At 41.6% G+C, this 19,667-nt stretch overlaps 1 protein-coding gene across 2 annotated transcripts in view; it reads right to left on the bottom strand.

Annotated features, from left to right (window-relative positions):
• LOC132379621 (inactive carboxypeptidase-like protein X2) overlaps positions 1 to 19,667 on the bottom strand; it is a 188,616-nt gene that overhangs the window by 115,844 nt on the left and 53,105 nt on the right. For both annotated transcript variants that reach the window (XM_059947753.1, XM_059947752.1), the window contains exon 4: positions 12,449 to 12,588. In XM_059947753.1, the coding sequence (XP_059803736.1) occupies positions 12,449 to 12,588 (140 nt within the window). The remainder of the gene's footprint in view (positions 1 to 12,448; positions 12,589 to 19,667) is intronic.

Genomic DNA, 19,667 nt, shown 5'->3' with positions numbered 1-19,667 from the left:
AGTCTTCACAGTGGAAGTTATCTGCGGTATACCGGACATTCAGGAGTGTCAGGAAAGTGAAGTTTCTGCAGTGCAAATTAGGATTGAGAAGGTGATCAGGAAGCTTAATGGTCTGAGGGTGGATAAATCTCCTGGACCTGATGGAATGCACCCTCGGGTTCTGAAGGAAGTAGCTGGAGAGATTGCAGAGGCATTAATGATGATCTTTCAAGATTCAATAGATTCTGACATTGTACCAGATGACTGGAAAATTGCAAATGTTGCTCCTCTATTTTAGAAGGGTGAAAGGCAGCAGAAAACAAAGTATAGACGTGTTAGCCTGACATCAGTGGTTGGGAAGTTATTGGTATTGATGGTTAGGGATGAAATTATGGAGTACCTGGAGGCACATGACAAGATAGGCCAAAGCCAGCATGGTTTCCTGAAAGGAAAATCCTGCCTGACAAACCTACTGCCTTTCTCTGAGGAAATTACAAGCAAGGTAGACAAAGGAGATGCAGTAGATATGGTGTACTTGGATTTTTAGAAGGCCTTTGACAAGGTGCCACACATGAGGCTGCTTAACAAGATAAGAGCCTGTGGAATTACAGGGAAGTTGCTAGTACGGGTGGAGCATCGGCTGGTTGGCAGAAAATAGAGTGGGAATAAAGGGATTGTATTCTGGTTGGCTGCCGGTTACCAGTGGAGTTCCACAAGGATCGGTGTTGGGACCGTTGCTTTTTACGATGTATGTCAATGATTTAGACTATGGCATTAATGGATTTGTGCCCAAATTTGCCGATGATACAAGGATAGGTGGAGGAGCGGGTAGTGTTGAGGAAACACAGAGCCTGCAGAGAGACTTAGATAGTTTAGGGGAATGGGCAAAGAAGTGGCAAATGAAATACAATGTTGGAAAGTGTATGGTCATGCACTTTGGTGGAAGAAGTAAATGGGCAGACTATTATGTAGATGGGGAGAGAATTCAAAATGCAGAGATACAAAGGGACTTGGGAGTCCTTGTGCAAGATCCCTAAAGGTTAACCTCCGGGTTGAGTCGGTCAGGAAGAAGGCGAATGCAATGTGGACATTCATATCTAGAGATATAGAATATAAGAGCGGGGATGTGATGTTGAGGCTCTATAAGGCACTTGTGAGACCACACTAGGATATTATGTGCAGTCTTGGGCTCCTTATTTTAGAAAGGATTTTAGAGAGAGTTCAGGGAAGATTCACGAGAATGACTTCAGGAATGAAAGGGTTACCATATGAGGAACATTGGGCAGCTCTTGGGCTGTATTCCCTGGAGTTCAGGAGAATGAGGGGGGATCTCATAGAAACATTCCTATTGTTACAAGGCCTGAACAGATTAGATATGGCAAAGGTATTTCCCATGGTAGGGGATTCTAGGGCAAGAGGGCATGACTTCAGTATTGAAGTACGTCCATTTTGAACTGAGATGTGGAGAAATTACTTTCGTCAGAGGGTCAAAAACCTGTGGAATTAGCTGTGGAGGCCAAGTCATTGGATGTATTTAAGGCAGAGTTAGATAGGTTCTTAATGAGCCAGGCCATCAAAGGGTATGGGGAGAAGGCAGGGGAGTGGGGATGACTAGAAGAATTGGATTAGCCCATGATTTAATGGCAAAGAAGACTCAATGGGCTGAATGGCCTACTTCTGGTCCTATATCATGGTCATATAGACAATAAACAGTAGGTGCAGGAGTAGGCCATTCGGCCCCTCTAGCCAGCACCGCCATTCACTGTGATCATGGCTGTTCATACACAATCAGTACCCCGTTCCTGCCCTCTTCCCATATCCCTTGACCCCACTATCTATAAGAGCTCTATCTAACTCTATCTTGAATGCATCCAGAGACTTGGCCTCCACTGCCTTCTGGGGCAGAGCATTCCACATATCCACCACTCTCTGGGTGAAAAAGTTTTTCCGCATCTCTGTTCTAAATGGCCTACCCCTTATTTTTAAACTGTGGCCTCTAGTTCTGGACTCACCCATCAGCGGGAACATGTTTCCTGCCTCCAGTGTGTCCAATCCCTTAATAATCTTATACGTTTCAATCAGATACCCTCTCATCCTTCTAAATTCCAGTGTATACAAGCCCAGTCGCTCCAATCTTTCAACATATGACAGTCCCGCCATTCCAGGAATTAACCTTGTGAACCTACGCTGCACTCCCTCAAGAGCAAGAATGTCCTTCCTCAAATTTGGAGACCAAAACTGCACACAATGCTCCAGGTGGGGTCTCACCAGGGCCCTGTACAGCTGCAGAAGGACCTCTTTACTCCTATACTCAATTCCTCTTGTTATAAAAGCCAGCATGCCATTAGCTTTCTTCACTGCCTGCTGTACCTGCATGCTTGCTTTCATTGACTGATGTACAAGAACACCTAGATCTCATTGTACTTCCCCTTTTCCTAACTTGATTCCATTTAGATAGTAATCTGCCTTCCTGTTCTTGCCACCAAAGTGGATAACCTCACATTTATCGACATTAAACTGCGTCTGCCATACATTTGCCCACTCACCCAACCTGTCCAAGTCACCCTGCATTCTCATAACATCCTCCTGACATTTCACACTGCCACCCAGCTTTGTGTCATCAGCAAATTTGCTAATGTTACTTTTAATCCCTTCATCTAAATCTTTAATGTATATTGTAAACAGCTGCAGTCCCAGCACCGAACCTTGCGGTACCCCACTGGTCACAGCCTGCCATTCCGAAAGGGACCTGTTAATCACTGCTCTTTGTTTCCTGTCAGCCAGCCAATTTTCAATCCATGTCAGTACTCTGCCCCCCATACCATGCACCCTAATTTTGCCCACAAATCTCCTATGTGAGACTTTATCAAAAGCTTTCTGGAAGTCCAGGTACACTACATCCACTGGCTCTCCCTTATCCATTTTCATAGTTACATCCTCAAAAAACTCCAGAAGATTAGTCAAGCATGATTTTCCCTTCATAAATCCATGCTGACTCGGACTGGTCCTTCTACTGCTATCCAAATGTGTCATAATTTCCTCTTTTATAATTGACTCCAGCATCTGTCCCACCACTGACGTCAATTCCTATAATTCCCTGTTTTCTCTCTCCCTCCTTTCTTGAAAAGTGGGACAACATAAGCCACCCTCCAATCAGCAGGAACTGTTCCTGAATCTATAGAACATTGGAAAATGATTACCAATGTGCCCACGATTTCTAGAGCCACCTCCTTAAGTACCCTGGAATGCAGACCATCAGACCCTGGGGATTTATCAGCCTTCAGTCCCATCGGTCTACCCAACACTATTTTCTGCCTAATGTGAATTTCTTTCAGTTCCTCCGTTACCATAGGTTCTCCGGCCACTATTACATCTGGAGGATGTCAGTGTCTTCCCTAGTGAAGATAGATCCAAAGTACCTGTTCAACTCGTCTGCCATTTCCTTGTTCCCCATAATAAATTCAACCGTTTCTGTCTTCAATGGCCCAATTTTGGTCTTAACTATTTTTTTGCTATTCACATACCTAAAGAAGCTTTTACTATCCTCCTTTATATTCTTGGCTAGTTTACCTTCGTACCTCATTTTTTCCTGGCGTATTGCCTTTTTTGTTATCTTCTGTTGCTCTTTAAAAGCTTCCCAGTCCTCCCGCGGTTTCCCGCTCATCTTTGTTATGTTATACTTCTCTTTTATTTTTATACTGCCCTTTACTTCCCTCGTCAGCCACGGCCGCCCCTTACTCCCCTTAGGATCTTTCTTCCTCTTTGGAATGAACCAATCCTGCACCTTCTGCATTATTCCCAGAAATACCTGCCATTTTTGTTCCACTGCCTTCCCTGCTAGGGTATTGTTCCATTGAACTTTGGCCAGCTCCTCCCTCATAGCTCCATAGTTCCCTTTGTTCAACTGTAATACTGACACATCCGATTTTCCCTTCTCCTTCTCAAATTGTAGGTTAAAACATATCATATTATGGTCACTATCTCCTAATGGTTCCTTTCCGTCGAGGTCCCTGATCAAATCCGGTTCATTGCACAGCACTAAATCTAGAATTGCCTTCTCCCTGGTAGGCTCCAGTACAAGCTGTTCTAAGAATCCATCTCGGAGGCACTCTACAAACTCCCTTTCTTGGGGTCCAGTACCATTCTGATTCTCCCAGTCTACCTGCATGTTGAAATCCCCCATGACAACTGTATCATTACCTTTGCGACATGCCAATTTTAACTCTTCATTCAACTTACACCCTACATCCAGACTGCTGTTTGGGGGCCTGTAGATAACTCCCATTAGGGTCTTTTTACCCTTAAAATTTTTCAATTCTATCCATACTGACTCTACATCTCCAGATTCTATGTCCCCCCTCGCAAGGGACTGAATATCATTCCTCACCAACAGAGCCACCCCACCCCCTCTGTCAGTCAGTCTGTCCTTTCGATAAGATGTATATCCTTGAATATTCATTTCCCAGGCCCTGTCCGCTTGAAGCCATGTCTCAGTTATTCCCACAATATATGGTCTTATTATGATCTTGCACCTTAGAGTCTATCAGTACTGCAGCTTCTTTGTAGCTGTTACACTTTATTCTGCATTCTGCTTTTGTTTTCCTTTGTTCTACCTCAATGCGCTCCATTGATGTTAACTGTTTCTCTTTGCACAGATAATGTCTGATAAACAGTGTTTCCAGATCATTTTCTTTAAGTGAGCAATGGTACTTTCACTTGCAATGGATTTCATTTCAAAGATGAAAAGTGCATTTATTTACAATGAACCCTGAGATTTGTCTTCTCCCAGACAGCCACAAAACAAAGAAACACCATGAAACACATTCAAAGAAAATATCAAGCACCCAACATGCAATAAAAAAAGAAAAAAATGTGCAAATGGCAAAAAAATGAATGAATGTTGGACATCAATCAGTAGAGTCCTTGAAATAGACTAGAAATGTTCAGGTTCGTTCAGTTTATTTCAATTTAACGCTGTGCCGTTCATTCACTGTAGGCCATACAATCAGACCACCCCAATCAATATCACGCACAATATCAATAAAAATAAGGGTAACCAGAAAACAGAAACGCATATTCCAATCCACAAACCTTGCCCAAGACCCAAGACTGCTGCCCCTTCCTTTGGCAGCAGCGAGCGAGAGGGAGAGGGAGACTTGTCAAACACAGGCAGACAGTGCTGAGTACCCATTCGCTTCCTGCTCTCGTCTTCGTCGATCTCAATCTTGCAGAATGCTTTCATCAGCAAGGTGATCGAGAAGCGGAGCCAGTCCTGGTTTTGTCATTAGGCCGCACACCCTGTACACTCAGCTCTCAACCTCACTCTCAGCCATGCCGAATTCCCTCAGAGGGAGCAAAGGTGCCAGGTTGCTCAGTTGGCCCAAAGAAAGAAGTTCAAAATGTAAAGCCCCAATCGCACACATATTTGTAGTGGAAGAATATTTAAAAGAAGAAGGAAAAGAAGAAGTCGTTTTATGAACTGTCTGCAGAACGCTGCCATTAGTCACATTGGTTGCTGGCTCCATCTTTAACATTTAAGGTCTTGCAAAGTATTTTGAAGGTAGAATGTTATAGACAAATAATATCTTCAAACATATTTCTTCAATCTTGAATTGATTATCGATGCATAAAAAACCACAGCCATGGGATTAACTTGTTTAACAATAAGTTCTCTTACTATAAAAGGCTCTATGCATCGTGTCTTCTAATTTCTTGAAGCTGCACCACGTAACCATGGTATTTCTTCCCTCTGCCTGGTTCCCTTCACTCACCTGCAGTTTTTCATTGAATGTAGGGAGCAGCAGAGGCAAAGGCCAGGAACCAAGACCAAGTATCTTAACACACAGCTTCAGAAGTAACATAAAAGTAACAACATTAATCTGGAAGGTAAGCATGCTTAGGAATTTTATTCTTAATTTTCACCTTAAATTAGAAAAGGGATATTTTTCATTCAAATCTGCAAGGGTTGGACATTGTTGAATGCTATCCTAAAATGTTTACTCAAAGCTTGAAGACAAGACTGCAGAATGCATATACAGCAAGTGTCCAAGGTTTGAGCTTGGATGTACTATTGACAAAGTTGATGATTGAACTCAGCATCATTTTCAACCTCTGACATCAATCCACATCATGGGATCATCGTGTTTTTACATCATCGAGAAAGGTTATTCAGCCATTCTTCTGCATGGTGCCCAGGGAAGATCTATTCTACTGATACCCCTGTTCTCAGTCAGTAACTTTGTGAGAATCAATTGCTCATTTGTGAACTCTTTCAAAGCAACGAGGATTTAGTCACTTAGTTCTAGGCTACAACATGCCTGAGTAACAAACACAAGAGATTCTGCAGGTGCTGGAAATCTCAGCCCAAAACATTGAGTCTTTATTCCTCTTCAAAGATGCTGTCTCACCTGCTCAGTTCCTCCAGCTTTTAGTGTGTGTTGTCCTTGAGCAATTTTGTCTTTCCTCCACCATCCTACCATCTCACCAATTACTTTTTTCATTATCTACCAGCTATAAACTTAGACTAGGGTCTCCCATCACCTTAACTGATTCAATCCTCCCTCAGCCTCCTCTGACACTCAGTACATTACCTGAGAGGAGCAAATCTTTCCTCATTCCTCCTCCAGCCCTACATGAATTTGAACTTCAACCTTGATCTCCTTGGAAACTATCTTCTTCTCTATTTCAACCAAGAGCTACCACTATCCAAGTTGTGTGTAGCCTGTTTCTCAAATTTGTTCTATAACAAGATAACTTTATCTTAGTGTTAGTGCTTTCACAGCAATTAGATTGCCAAAGATGAAAGATGAAACAATTTGCCTTATTCATTACGAAGACATGGAAAATCAAACATACAGCGGAGTGTATTGTTTGTATCAATGGCCAACAATGTGCTACGAGGAGCCCCTAAGTGCTGCCATGCTTCCAGTGCAAACAGCGCATGCCCACAACTTCCTATCCCTAACTCGTATGTTTTTGGGATGTGGGAGGAAACCAGAGCACCCAAAGGAAACACATGCAGTTGCGGGGCGAACGCACAAACTCCTCATAGATGGCAGTGGGAATTGAATCTGATCTTACTGATCAAAGATGGTGCTGTGAAGTGTTATGATACCATTACGCTACTGTATCCATCCCAGGAACCTAAGCTCATAATATACCAAGGGAGTTCGATATATTCAGAGCTCCTATATTTAGATGTACCCAAAGACTGAGCCTGAAGTATATTTCACAAGTGAATATAAGACAGCATTTAAAGAAGAGCTAGGGAGCTTTGCCTGGTGCCCAGCTTAACATTAATCACACTGAACAGCATTGCTGTTTGTGGAACCAATACATGTTTAAATTGGCATCTACAACCATGATTACAATTCAAAAGTACTCTTTTGGTTGTGAACTACTATGGGACATGTGAAATTATGGAAAATGTCACACATAATAATTCCAACTCTTGCTTGGAGGGAGTCAGAATACTTCAGCAACCATTTGATGAAACTATTAGCTTCATCTTCATGGAAACCACAACCTCGAAATAATGAAAGACTACAAATCATTTTGAACATTGGATCAAATAGAGGGATTGAAGGCAATATTGCTACACACATATTGTTTTATCACAAGTAGCATCATACCTTACGGAACGCAAATCTTAAAATTTGTCTTAAGGAGACAACACTTCTTGAAGGAACGTTGCTCTTTGATTACACACAACAAAATCTTGTTAACCAGGGGTTCCCAACCCTTTTTATACCATGGAGCCTTATCATTAACCAAGGGATCCGTGGACCCCAGCTTGGGAACCCCTATTGTAAACTGATCAGGTAGTCAGCTTACACAATTCATTCTTCAGATCCTTGTCCACGCACTGAATAATAGGAGGCAGAAAATCACCAGCTTTCAACCTGCCCCCTGTGGGAAGAGAGCAGCTGAGGAAATTAATTCCCAAGCACTTGGCTGTGTGGTTGCAGAAATCTCAATAATCTAATTAATGGTCTACTTCTGCACCTATGGTCTATAAGATCACAAAGATATAAATATTACTCTCTTATTCTTTATTAACCACAAATTCCAGCAAATGCTCTAGAAAAGCACAATTTAAAATTGTGGGAGACACGTGCTTCCTTTGAAATGCCTAGGTGACTCCTGCCCACCATGTTGGTGGCTTCAGCGTCTATTGAGCAAGACCTCCATCGGTCAGGGTCGACCATGGATGTGGTATCCTCGCTGTCTACACGATACACAAGCCTGGGCAGTACGATATGGAGAGAAAGCTGTTGCCCATGTAGCAAACTCCTTCCATAAGTATCTGATGAACCAAAACAAACAGCAGAGGCCGATACAGTCTGGTACCAGCAGCATCACAGGAGGAACCAGTCAGTGCTGAGTTGAAAGTAGGGCTGCCTTAGGTATTCCAGCTCTGGAGTTCTCCCTTGGGGTTTACTTTTGAAGCCTTCCCATGAGTGGGCGTAGCTGCAAGGCAGCAAAGGTTTGACATCGGAGTTTTCCTTCTCCTAGATGAGCTGCCAACTACAGCTGATGAACCCCATCTGCCAAAGTGACTGGTTTGAAAGTGTCAGTAACCACCTTTATCCCTTCTCCTGTCAGCAGAAATAGTTCTGCCAGGCTTAGTAGCTAAACCACATGTGAAGGCCAGGAGCTGGGCTTGGTAGTCAGAGGCTATTTGAGGCGCCAGCCATTGGGAGCATTTAAAAGTTAGAGGGAGCTCGTCCCCACTACCATCCCTGGCTATAACAATCTTAAAGAGCCCAACATCTATCATGCAAGATAAAAGCATGCACATTTATAGACCACGATCTCAATAAATTAGCAACACATGCCTATCGACTAGTTGTTTATTTATTCACACAGTCCAGAGTAGGTCCTTCCAGCTCTTGGAGCCACACTGCCCCAATTAACCTCACCTAATCACAGGACAATTTACAATTACCAATGTAATTGTAGTGCATCTTTGGACTGTAGGAGGAAACCAGAGCACCTGTGGAAAACCCATGCATTCTGCAAGGAGGACGTACAGAGACACTTACAGAACAGTACCGGAATTGAACACCGAACTCTGGAATGCCTGAAGCTGTAATAGTGTCACTCTAACCACTACACTATCGTATTCCTCAGCACAGTTCAGGAATTTGATTGTTTACTTAGTAATCAGGAGAATTTTTATTTAAATAACTTTGAGCTATTCTGCTTTTATATGAGGGAATGCAATATTACTTTTTATAATTTTTGCTTTTGTTTTCTTTCTATTTTTAAGAATCCAACAGATGACACCATACCAAAGTTAGCACCAGACTCAAGTGAATATTCTTCATTTATGAGCTTTGCAGGCGAGTGATTCACAATCATTCAACCATAGTCACACTCAGATCAAAGTAGCCTTGTTGTCATCAGGACATGGATCAAGAGTGGGAGAGTTTGCAGCGACTGTATTTTGTCCTGATGGATTGTGAGAAATATTTCTGTTAGTGCTGTGGTCGAGATCAATCAGCAAAGCAAGAATCATCAGGACGTTTTACTGATTTGCATGACTAGGCTCTTCAAAACACAGCATGAAGATTTCATCATTCATCCATTATTTAGAAAGATCGAAAGATGCTATTTTTATTATATTTTAAATATGTGTGTGTGAATGAGACTGACGGTGAGAGGGAAAAGGGAGAGGAAGGGAGAGAGAGAAAGTGGAAGAGAGAGAGGGAGGAAGGGAGAGAAAGAGGGAGGGGGAAGAGAGGGGTAGTAGAGAGGAGTGAGAAAGGGAGAAAGGAGAGAGAGAACGAGAGGGAGAAGTAAATATACATTAAAGTCTTAGGCACATACACACAGCTCGGTCGCGATAGACTTTTGTCAACATTAGCGGAGAATGAGTTTGCAAAGCTGGCAGAAACAAAAGAGCACACACAAAATGCTGGTGGAACACAACAGGCCAGGCAGCATCTATAAGGAGAAGCACTGTGGACGTTTCGGGCCGAGACCCTTCGTCAGGACTAATGAAGGATCTCGGCCTGAAACGTCGACAGTGCTTCACCTTATAGACGCTGCCTGGCCTGCTGTGTTCCACCAGCATTTTGTGTTGTTGTTTGGATTTCCAGCGTCTGCAGATTTCCTCATGTTTGCTCGAGAAACAAAAGAGGTTGAGAAAGGTGAGGGTGGAGCGCCATGGGGCGTGGGGTTAGTGGCAGAGGAGTGCCAGGGGTGGGGGTTGGTGTGGGTGCAGATGCACCCTGCTCTGAGACACCAGGCAAGGTCAGTTGATTCTGAATAATTGGTTTACAGATCATCACAGAATGACTCCCTCCCCTCTCCCTGCCCCCTTCCCAATCTCAGTCCACGATACAGACCCATATCAGAATCAGGTCTATCATCACTCACATATGTCACAAAGTTTTTTTTTGTACTAACAGCATTACAATGCAATACATGAAATTACTGCAGGACAGTGCAAAAATTGTATGCACCCTAGCAAAATCTATGTGTGCCTAAGACTCTTGCACAGCACTGTAGATGATGCCTGAACTACTGTTCCTCCAGTATTTTGTGTGTGTTCCTCTGGGTTTCCAGCATCTCTTCTGTTTAAGCATCTCCCTCAAAGGGTTTTCCTCTAAATTAAACTTTTAATTCTTGATGTCATGCTGTTGGTTCCACCTCTGTCTTAGGAACTGCTGAATACTGGTTGCATTCCCCATGTACTGTGAGCTTCCATATGACCAGGCTGACTGTCTCTGCCCCATCAGATTCCTTATCTGTCATGAAATTAGCCTATAATTAAATCGGATTGTTGAGCAGTGTGGCTCAAGGGGCGGTAAGGGCTGTATCTCCACACTGTATCTCAGTAAAATAAATATATAGTTTCAACTGTTATGGGCAGATGTTCTTCTCCAATCTACGAAGATCCATATTTTTCTGTTTGTTACTTTAAAGCAGGGGTTCCAAACCATTTTTTATGCCATGGACCAACATCAATAAGCAAGAGGTCCCTGGACCACAGGTTGGGAACACCTGCTTTAAAGGAATTGCTAGCTACCCTAAAAGATCTACATTAAAACAGTCGCTGTGTTGGGGGATCTTTTACTTCTCAGCCATTCTGCATGTTTGGTATGAATGGTCATTATTATATTTCTTGACTTTATGAGAAAGGATGAGCTGTATAATGAGGAGCTGATCTGGTATACAATTTGCTTTAGATCATCATCAAGGGTAACATTTGCCCCTAGGAGTGACAGTCTGCTCAGAAGATCAGGAATAATTGCAGGCTACAATTCAATTGGAGAAGTACCAACAATGTTGTTCTTATTTGCACGAGGGAACATACTAAACGTAATTCGGATTTTAGAAATAGAAAATAGCAAGGGGTAAAAATAAGGTTGAAAAATAGTGAAGCTCATAAGAAAAAAATCATATGTGATTAAAAAATGGCCTCAAAGCAAAATTATTACAAGCTCAATGCAGACAGTGCAGATGGACATTGTAGTGCTCTCTGCCTCCAGCTAAAGAGGACCAGTGTAGGGAAATTCATCAGAGCAGTCATACCAATGTAATGCAGAAAGACAAGAGAGCTGCTAGTGAAAAAAACACTTGACGGCTAGATGTGGAAGAGAGATTACTGTTCAAATAAGAAACCTCACTGAAAGAAATGCTGAAAGAGCAGTATCCTGAGAATGAAAATCAAAACACTCCATATGAAATCTCTGAATTTAAAATGGGAAATTCTGGATTTATGTAGCAGGTTGGGCAGTATTCTGTGTAGAATGAAAGAGAATTTATTTTTCAGGACCAATAGCCCTTCAGACCTGCTGAATATTTCCATAAATTTCTATTTTTATTTTAGAGCCAGATTTTTTGATGGGCTTGGACAATTAAAAAAAACATGAAAAGCAGTAGGTGCTGCAAACTAGAGCCTGTTGACAGTTTTAGCAAGAGGTGAGGAGCGATGCTCAGAGAGCAGAGGAGATAGTGAGACTGACATCCAAACAAAAGACGCAGGCCAAGTGTGGGGATATTAAAGAGAAAGGCAGCAGCTATTGGTTGGGTAAGCTGTAACATACCAAAGTAATCTTGCTATTTTATTAAGAATAAAAAGGTGGAGCACTTTTAACCAAAACAAAAATGCAACTAATAATTAAGGTTAGATTTGACAATAAATTATTTCTTATTGTACTATTTCATCCTATCAGAACAGCTGCCCTTGTTCTAGCCATTGCAAACCGCACCCACATTTCTACTGCCTGGACTAACTTGCTTCTCTTTTTCTCAGTTCTGATGAAGGACTGAAATACTCTCTTTCCACAGATGCTACTTGATTGCAAGAACTTCCTCACACTTTTTTTAATGCATTAATACTTATTGCATTGTCTTGAAATGTTTAACTCAAAACCTGTGCACCAGTCTCACTGTTACAGAAGTAAAAGACACGACACTTTGAAATCATTTTTGCTCAAAAGCAGTTAGTCTTACTTACGACCAAAGTGAATTTCTTCCCTGTGTTATAACACCAGTGAATTTAGTTAGTCTTCTGGCATCCAGTTCAAACCACTGTGAATAATCGTTCCTGCCAGCACACCAAGCCCCATCATAGAAATCATCTTCAAAGATGCCAGCCTGTGGGTAAAATAAAGACACAGTCTATGTAATGGTCATCATAATGTTAACTTGCTTCCCGTCTATGAGTTTGGAGTGTAAATAATGAAGGTAGACTTAAGATAGTACTCAAATGCTATACAAACAAAAAGAAGGAAATAATAGTTCAACAGGCTGCTATTCATTTCAATTGTTTCCATGATTTGTATTTTTTTTTCTCTTACAAATTGAGTGTTAGTCTTTTACTTTTATTTTTTAGATTCTCCTTTTTAATTTTAATTGGGTTCTTTCGGGTTTCTTGCTTTGTGACTATCTGTGAGAAGCGAATCTCAAGATTGTATAATTTATACATTCTTCGATAATAAATGTAGACTCTTGAATCTTGAAACTTACGCTGTTTAGAGATTATATAATAACTAAGAGGATAATAATAACTGAATTATTCTCCAGTTATTAACTCCTATCCAGTTAAAAAAAATTAATTACTAATCCTATGAATCATTTTACTAAATAAAGTTCCTGCTAAAACTTTGATGGGAAAAGGAAAATGTTGGTCTAAGTCAGGGAGGAAGGAGAAAGGAAGATTTGCAGGGTTTGGTAAACATGTTGGCACACCACCAAACCAGGAGGAACAGTTCAGTTTCTCCTGGATCCATTATATCTGCAAATGTTTTCACATCATCTAAATTCTTCATTGTAAATTCCTTTCAAATGTAGTATTAAGGCATTGTGGTAACACAAAGGGCTGATTATCCAGAATGAAGCAGGTCCCCATGAGGGCACAGATGCTGCCAGACCTGCTGTGTTTTTCTAGCATTTTCTTAATTCGATATTTTTTGCAATTAAGCCTCAAATATTTTTAGGTATCCAAAATCTACGCTTCCATCTCACTTCGACTGAAGAGGGAAAGAATAAGACCCATATTTGAAGGAACTTTGGTGTGGCTTACTAATTTCTAGAGGCATGTAAAAAAAACTACCTATTTAATATAAAAGTTGGAATGTTCCATCTATTGCATAACCATTCACAAATATATTTCCAACAATTGCTTTACTTTTACTACAATGCCAGTGGTGGCCGTGGGAGGCAGAGGAGCGCCCACGAGATTGCTTTGAGTCGGCGGACTGGGCCGTGTTCAAAGACTCATCTGTGGCTTTGACAGAACATACCATGGCTGTCACAGACTTTATTGAAACTATTGTAGATGAGTGTGTCCCCACTAAATCATTCAGAGCCTTCCCCAACCAGAAACCCGAGATGAACCATGAGATCTGCAGTCTGTTGAAGGCCGGACCAGTAGCATTCAAGTCTGCTGCCCAATGAAATTACAAGAGGGCCAGGCACAATCTCTGGAAACCCATCTCACAGGTGACGTGGCAATTCCAGACTAAACCTGAATCAACAAGGGATGCTCAACAGTTGTGGCAGAGCTTGAAGGCTATCACCTCTTATAAAGTTAAATCAAGTGACATAGCCGACAACAGGGCTTCACTTCCAGATTGCCTCAATGCCTTCTACACTTTTAACTATCAAAACACGGAGGAACCATTACAAGCTCCCACAGCCCCTGTTGATCCTGGGATTTCAGTCTTTGAGGCCGATATGCAAGCAGTCTTCAGAAGTGTGACCCAATGAAAACTTCCAGCCAAGATGGGTAAATAGCCAAGTACTAAAGACCCGTACTGGACAACTGGCTGGAGTGATCACAAAGATCTGTACACTCCTGCTTTGGCAGTCTGAGGCACTCACCTGCTTCAATCAGGCTTCAATTATACTGGTGCCTTAGAAGAACATGGTAACCTACCTTAGTGACTATCATCCAATAGCACCTACATCCAGAGTGAAGAAATGTTTTCAGAAGTTGATGATGGGATATATCAACTCCTGCATGACATCTGCTCCAATTTGCCTACTGGTAGCTATAGGTGGTGGCATAGCGGCATCAGCGCTGGACTTCGGAGCGAGAGGTCTCGAGTTCAATTCCGTCCAGTTCCCTTGCACGCTCTCCATCTGTGCCTGGGTTGAGTGTTGAGCTAGCAACTCGACCTCGTAAAAAAAAACCGGCGAGGGATGGGCTCCGCCAGGTTTCTGATGCCCAAGACTCGCAATCCAAAAATCACAAAAAATCACCGAATTACCAAAAGGATTGGTGCAAAAAGCTTGTCATGATGGCACCCCGACGATTTCACCAGGAGTTAAAGGCGCTCACACAGCAGATGCTGTATCATTGGCTCTTCACTCAACCCTGGAACATCTGGACAGCAAAGGATGCATACATTAGGATGCCTACAGCTTAACATTCAATACAATCATCCCCTCAAAACTAATCAATAAGCTTTAAGACTTTGGCCTCAATACCTTTTTGTGCAATTGGATCTCAGATTTCATCACCTGTAGATCCTAGTCAGTTCTGATTGGCAACAACATCTCCTCCATGGTCTCCTTCAGCACAGCTGCACCACAAGGCTGTGTGCTTCGCCCCCCGCTCGACCACACTACACTCATGACTGTATGGTTAACGTGGCTCCAACGCCATATTCAAGATTCCTGATGACACCAGTGCCGTAGGCCGAATCAAACGTGGTGACAAATCAGCATATGGGAGGGAGAATGAAAATCTGGCTGAATGGTGCCATAACAACAACCTCTTACTCAATGTCTGCAAGACCAACATGGTGATTATTGATTTAAGGATGTAGAAACGAGAGGTCCATGAGCCAGTCTTCATTAGTGGATCTGATGTGGAGAGGGTCAGCAGCTTTAAGGTCCTCGATTTAATTATTTCTGAAAACCTGTCCTGGGCCCAGCACGCGAGTGTAGTGAAAGCAAGGTAGTGCCTCTACTTCCTTAGGAGTTTGCGAAGATTCAGCATGACATCTAAAACTTTGACAAACTTCTGTAGACGTGTAGTGAAGAGTCTACTCATTGACTGCACCACAGCCGGGTATGAAAACAACAATGCTCTTGAATGGAAAATCCTTTAAAAATAGTGGATACAGCCCAGTCCATCATAGGTAAAATCTTCCCCACCATTGAGCACATCTACATGAATCATTTTCACAGGAAAGCAGCATCCATCATCAGGGACATCCCCCACCACCACCATCTAGGACATGCTCTCTTCTTGCTGCTGCCATCAGGAAGACGGTACAGGAGCCTCAGGCCTCACTCCACCACTTCGAGAACAGTTATTACCCCTCAACAATCAAGCTTTTGAACAAAATGGGATAACTTCACTCAACTTCACTAGCCCCATCATTGAAATGTTCCTGCAATCATATGGACTTACTTTCAAGGACTCTCATTTCATGTTCTCGATACTTATTGCTTATTTATTTTTAATTATTATTTCTTCCTTTTTATATTTGCAGAGCTTATGTCTTTTGCACAATGGTTGGACACCCATGCTGGTGCAGTCTTCCATTGATTCCATTATGGTTATATTTTGGATTTATTGAGTATGTCCACAAGAGATGAATCTCAGCTTTGTATATGGTGACATATATGTACTTTGATAATAAGCTTACTTTGAACTTTGAACACATGGTTCTTTGTGCTGTTCCTATTCAGGTGAATCAAAGTGATAATCAGAAATAAAGGATCCCAGTTATGCCAACAGTTATCATGAAACACCTGGTTGAAAATAGATGATCATTTTTTATGTTTTCATGGTTCAAGAGGTCTCTTTCATAGTCTGAAGCAGCATGGCAGCTGAATGAAAATCATGGTCAAATAGAATGTCACTTATAATGAAAAGGCATTCTTCTGTTATGATCAGAAGAGAGTGAAAAAGAAGTCTCATAACAAATCTAACTATACCAATAGTTCGGGATCCTAGATCTGAATGCCCTCTGATCAGTATGAGGTGAACACCAAGAGGAAGCTCCAGAAATGGAGTTCAATCATCATTGTTTCCTGATGGAAAATCTAAGGTAAGAACATAAGATTCAGTATTCAACAGTTCAATAAGGTCATGATTAATCTTTGATGCCAATGTCATTTTTAGGGGGATGGCTACAGATTTTCATAGTTGCAGCATTCTGTTATCTGATATTGGACAAACCTCTCAGACTTTCCAAGAGCTTGGGTACATTTAGTCAGATGCTCCAATATTTGTATTTGAAGACCAACAGATAGATATGATTCTGACACATGATTGACTTCCATGGAGTCATAGAATATTAGAAAACGGATGATCACTTGAATGCCCAATGTTATGGTAATTTATCAATACACAAGTTTCTTTCATTCCAGTAATGACAATGCATCATAACTTCCCTTAAGTCGCTTTTGGGAAGGCCAAAGTAATGAAAACTCCTGCCAAATCAAAGTTCTACTTGTTTATAAGTTTAACTCTTGTTCACCTAGCCATCCAGTATGCCTTTACTGGGTCAGCACTAGGACCTCAAAATGGTCTAACTCTAAAACCAATCTGAAAGCACAACATCCCTTATGTCTGGAATAGCTAAGGAAAAATGATTATTTGTCTTCACATTGCTGTGATCAATCTGATTACACCTACAGGTAGGACAGGCGATTACCTAAGTAGAATTTTGCATTCCGCCCCAAGGCAACCTTTCCGACACAACTTAATTTGCTATGAAGTGTTAAAAATGACTTCAGCACACAGAAACTGAGTTTGGATTTATTCAATCTGACTTGAAAATGTATGACGTGTAAAGAATACAAGATTGCTACACCACAATGTTTATGCAACAGCAAAGATTTTGAGAATGTAAATCCAAATATATAATTTGACTAATATGATGTTACTTAAACCTTTAAACATACAAATATTTAATGCATGATTACTTAAAATGAACAAAGGACTGTCTGTTTTATTGCTTTCTGCACTAATTCTATACATAGTTTTCAAGCTGCTGTACCACTATCATGGAAATGGTATTCAATTTGAAACTAAAATGTCTCTGCTAATGTTTCTGCAAATGCAAGGAATCTTAATTGAATATGAAATTGATTTGTGCTTATTACTTCTATCCATCTGCCAAACAAAAATTTCACAACTACTATGTAAGAAATTAAATATTATTGTAATAAAAAAGGCAGCCATCGGTCTGAAATATTAACTCTGTTTTACTCTCCACAGTACTGCCTGACCTTCTCAGTATCCCCATGGAGTCACAGAGTACCACAACACTGAAACAGGCCTATCCAGTCCATGGCAAGCTTGTCTACTGTCCAGTCCCACTGACCTACACTGGAACCATAGCCATATCCTTCTATATCTCTCACATACATATACCTCTCCAAACGTCTTTTAAATGTTGCATCTGAACACACACCTATCAGTTCTGCCAGCAGTTCGTTCTATACTCACTCCACCTTCTGCATGAAGAAGTTCCCCTCAGATTCCCCTTAAACATTTCACCTTTCACCCTAAGCCTTCTCTACACCCTCTTGTTCTAGTCTCACAGATATATATATATATATATATATATATATATATATATATATATATATGCCTGTGCAAAAATAAATAAATAGAAATGATGTTGATATTATTTAATATTGTATTATAATTAGAGTTCAAAGATTCAAAGTTAATTTATTATCAAAATATGTATGCAATATATAATACTGAAATTATCTTCACACAGACAGCCACGAAACAAAGAAACACCGTGGAACCCATTCAAAGAAAATATTAAAACACACAACATGCAAAAAAAAATCGAGCAAGTGGCAAGAAATTGATGAAAAACACAGAAAATGAAACATCAAACCACAGAGTCATTGAAGCAGTCCAGGCATATTCTGTTTCTCTCAGTTCACTTCAATTCAGTGATGTGCTGGTCGTTGATTACAGGCGGCAGAGCCAATCCACCCTGATCAAACTTGCACAAAAATAATAAAACAAGGAGCAACTAGAAACCAGAAACACATGATAACATGAACTGCAGAGCCCAAACCACAGACCACATTGATTAAACCTCATCCAAGGCTTAAGGCTCCAGCATCATCGAGCAAGAGCAAGATGGACAAGCGAGACCGGTTTAACACAGTCAGATGGCACTGTACAGTGCTCGACTACTACACTCATCCCCGTTGATATCAATCATGCTCAACACTTTAATTGGCGAGATTGGTGAGAAATGGAGTCGATCATGGACTTACGCTCTTTTTCCAGGCTTCTTGGCCTCCAGGCCACACACTCCACTCAAAACCTGACAGCGAAGTGCCAGATTGCACAACTGGCCCAAAAGCATGCTATTAAAATGTATATCTCAGGTTCCCAAAGTAGCAGAGTCATATTTGAAAGAAGAAGATGTAGCTTCGTGAACTGTCTGAAGGACATCGCTTTTGGTCGCGTTGTTTGCTGGTGACATCTTCTTCAACAGTCAAAGTGGATGTGGAACAATGGTAAGACATTGGGGTCTGCTGTGTACTTTGCTTCATGGAAACATGACTATCCTCTGCCATTTCGGATGTAGCGCTGCAGCCCAATGACTTCCTGATTCTCCACCAAGACACAACAGATGAGTCATTAAAAGGCAGGGAAGGTGGAGTATGCTTTATGATTAACTCATCATGGTGCACAAACATGATGGTTCTGTCTCAGCCCTGCTCACCCAGCCTCGTAAATCTAGCAGTCAAATGTTGTCCATTTTATCTGCCGAGAGAGTTTCCAGCCATCATCCTGATAGCAGTGTACATTCCACCGCGGGCCAATGTCAACAGGAGCTAAGCAATGTAATCAGCAGGCATGAAAGTGCCCACCCTGATGCCTTCCCTATCTCTTTGGGCAATTTCAACCAGGCCAACTTGAAGAAGTATCTGAACAACTACTACCAAGATCCAGTATCACCTGTGGAACCAAGGGAGCCAACACACTTGACCACTGTTATGCCATCATCAAGAATGCTCACTGTGCCATCTATCCTCCATAATCTGGAAAGTCCGAATAGCTGGTTGTACTTCTACTCCCAGCGTATAGGCAGAGACTAAAGATCGCAGCATCAGTGGTGAGGACAAAGAAGCCATGGTCAAGGGAAGCGGAGACGTGCTTCAGGACTGCGTTCACTTGGTGGACTAGACTCATCTTTGAATCTAAATCACCAATGTCAACAAGACCTGTGTGG

The sequence above is a fragment of the Hypanus sabinus genome, chromosome 22 (genome assembly GCF_030144855.1).
Source record: "Hypanus sabinus isolate sHypSab1 chromosome 22, sHypSab1.hap1, whole genome shotgun sequence".
In the NCBI taxonomy this organism is placed as follows: Eukaryota; Metazoa; Chordata; class Chondrichthyes; order Myliobatiformes; family Dasyatidae; genus Hypanus; species Hypanus sabinus.
This window is presented reverse-complemented; position numbering and strand designations above follow the sequence as displayed.